A 3,128-nucleotide genomic window follows, 5' to 3' on the forward strand; every position below is an offset into this window, starting at 1 on the left:
TAGGGGCTCGCCTTATCTTCAGATATGGCATAAGACATCTTCCTACGCTACTATGTTGCTGGATTGTAAAAATGCATAAAATAAACTTGAATTATATAGAGGCGTGAACATGGCCCCCGCCTTGGCAAACACTGCCAATAAAATCGTCTGCTAATGCCAAATATTTAAATGTTTAAACTACACTTAGTCCGAAACGGGCAACGGACACACCTTGGAAAAAGAACGGGTTATGATACCATTGTCTATCTTTATCCTTAAAACTCTGGCTATACCATCACTGCCGCGTAAAAGTTCGATCACGTGACCTAACTGCCACCTTAATGGAGGTAAATTGTCCTCTTTTTTGAGCACTAACGTGTTTTCCGCAACTTCACCGTTAGTAGTAGTCCATTTCGTGCATTTTTGTAGTTCGAAGATGTATTCTTTGTTCCATATTTCACATATATACTGAGAGAGCTGCTGAATATGCTGAAATTTTGAGAGCCGATTAACTGGAACATGACGCAAATCTGGATCTGGATTGGTAATAAGTGGTCTTCCGATGAGAAAATGTGCAGGAGTTAATGGGGAGAGATCATTTGGATCACAGGATAAAGGATGAATCCGTCAGGAATTTATTATAGCTTCAATCTGCACAAGCAACGAATAAAATTCTTCGAAAGCGGAACGAAGTGCGCGTTTCCCAAAACTCTATGCAAATGATGCTTAACTGTTCTTACTCCGCTTTCCCACAGTCTGCCAAAATGTGGAGAATATGGAGGTATGAAGGACCACCAAATTTTTTTCTTTAGCAAGGATTCTCTTATCGCGGGAGTGTGCTGCTCTAAAAATTCTCTTAATTATTTTAACCCCGAACTAGCTGCTATAAAATTGGTTCCATTGTCGTAAACCATCTTTTGAGGCTTGCCTCTTCGCGCAATAAATCTTTTAAAGGCCAACAGAAATAATTCCTTACACAGTTCTGTAACTAATTCTAAATGTATGGCTTTCGTACAAAAACAAATAAAAAGACATATGTAACTCTTATTAGTTTACAACCTCGACCCTTTCTATCGCAAATTAAGAAAGGGCCCGCATGATCTACACCTGTTATAAACGGTGGGCCACCTGTGAGACGCTGGGCAGGTAGGTCACCTATTATTGTCTAAATGGATTTAGATTTTAATCTAAAACATTTTACACATTTGTATACGGTACGTCGCGCTAAATTTTTTCCTGGTAACGGCCAGAAAGTTTCTCTTATCGTTGCAAGTAAAAGCTTAGAATCAGCATGCATAAGATCCTTGTGAAAATAATTAAATATTAACGATGTAACTATATGATCTGCCACTAAAATGATGGGATGTTTTTTGTCATACACAAACTCGGAATGCTTTAAACGCCCGCCTACTCTCATGATGCCCTGATCATCAAGAAATGGAGATAAATTTATGAGTTTGCTGTTTTTATCTAGAGATTCCTTTTGGTTCAAATGCTTTATTTTATTAGAAAATGACTGTGATTGACACAGTTTTAAAATACGGTTAAATGAAGAATGTATTTCATCCAAAGATGGGTTTAGAAGTTTTTTCCTTATTTTTACACATTCGAATGAATCTGAACACATATGCAGCGGTTCTTTTATACACAAATTTTATTTTATTTTATTTATTCACAAATACTTCCGTATTCTGTGTTTCATCAAGTTTATTAGGTAAAACCTTTATGTTTTTTCTCGTTTCGCTTGTTTCAGTAGGAGCAACTTGTAAATTTGGCCATTTATCTGAATCTTGCATGAGCCACTCCGGTCCATGCCACCATAAGTTGCATTTTATTATTTTATCTGGTTCTACGCCTCTGGACACTAGATCTGCAGGATTATCCTTGCCTGGCACATGACGCCACTGCGCAAACGAAGTGGTTTCCTGAATCTCTGCTACGCGGTTACTAACAAATGTCTTCAATAGATTGGCTGATGTTTTCAACCAACTAAGTACTATCGAGGAATCTGTCCAGAGGTAACACGTATTAAATTGCACATTTAATGAATTTTTGATTTGATCGGTCAAACGCGATAAAATTACTACTCCACCAACCTTGCTTTTCGCACATAATAAGAATGAATACGATTTACCTAACGAATCGGTAGATTTGATGAATATGCAAGCACCGTACGCTTTTTCTGAGGAGTCGCAAAATCCATGAAGTTCTAATCTGATCTCACGCTAACATATAATATGCCGAGGTATTTTTAAATTGTTTAAGCTTTCTAATTTATTCCTAAACAGTAAATAATTATTCGCTAAATGCTCAGGTATGGGATCATCCCATGAAAGACGCTCGAGCCATAGTTGTTGTAACGTAATTTTCGCTATGATGGTACACGCACTTAATAGACCCAAGGGATAAAAAATTTGAGCTATGTAAGATAATAAAGTTCGTTTTGTGATTATATGGTCTAGAGATAAACTTATGCTAAAAAACAGAGTATCTGATTGCGGTGAGTACAATAATCTCAAAGTTTTCGCCTTCTCGTTTTCACCGAATTGAATAACGAAACCCGTAGTTGAATTATCTGGTATATCTCTTAATATTTTAGTATCGTTTGAATAGAATTGACGCAATGTAAATCCTCCGCCTTTGAGAACCTCAAAAAGTTGTTTACATGCTTCGCGCGCTTTCTGTTTTGAATCAAAACCTGTCAAAAGGTCGTCCACGTAAAAATCGGATTTAATAATGCTAGCAATGTTAGGATTTTTAGCTTCTTGCTCCTCCGCTAATGTCATTAGACATTTAATCGCTAAGTAAAAAAAGCATTTCATACCGTATGTAACTGTTTGTAACTGAAATATTTCAATCGGTTCCTCCGGATTATTTCGTCGTAAGATACATTGTAAGGATTTTTGATCATCTGCAACCGATACCTGACGGTACATTTTTTCTATATCCGCATTAATTACATATAAGTGTGTTCTAAAACGCAATGAAATGGAGAGTAAATCATTTTGTAAGGTTGGTCCGGTCATTTGAATACTATTTAATGAAATGCCGTTTGTAGTTGGCGCACTACAATCGAACACAACGCGCCTACGTGTCGTCAAAGAACTTTCTTTTAATACTGAATGATGTGACATAAAATAAAATGTAGT

The 3,128-nt window shown here is 36.7% G+C and overlaps 1 protein-coding gene across 1 annotated transcript; it reads right to left on the reverse strand.

Moving 5' to 3' along the window:
- Positions 1-1,643: 1,643 nt before the first annotated feature.
- On the reverse strand, positions 1,644-2,915 carry LOC140442264 (uncharacterized). The gene is made up of 2 exons (XM_072533340.1): positions 2,210-2,915; positions 1,644-1,987 (listed from the first exon to the last, which is right to left on the reverse strand). The coding sequence occupies exons 1-2, from the start codon at positions 2,913-2,915 to the stop codon at positions 1,644-1,646; spliced, it is 1,050 nt and encodes a 349-aa protein (XP_072389441.1).
- Positions 2,916-3,128: the final 213 nt, after the last annotated feature.

The sequence above is a fragment of the Diabrotica undecimpunctata genome, chromosome 5 (assembly GCF_040954645.1).
Source record: "Diabrotica undecimpunctata isolate CICGRU chromosome 5, icDiaUnde3, whole genome shotgun sequence".
Classification (NCBI taxonomy): domain Eukaryota; kingdom Metazoa; phylum Arthropoda; class Insecta; order Coleoptera; family Chrysomelidae; genus Diabrotica; species Diabrotica undecimpunctata.

Excerpts from the sequence above, each read along its gene's own strand:
- LOC140442264 (XM_072533340.1), bottom strand. The coding sequence starts at position 2,915 with ATGTACCGTCAGGTATCGGTTGCAGATGATCAAAAATCCTTACAATGT. Across the intron at positions 1,988-2,209 it reads AATACCTCGGCATATTATAT|ATTCCTCGATAGTACTTAGT; the intron begins GTTAGCGTGAGA and ends ACCTCTGGACAG.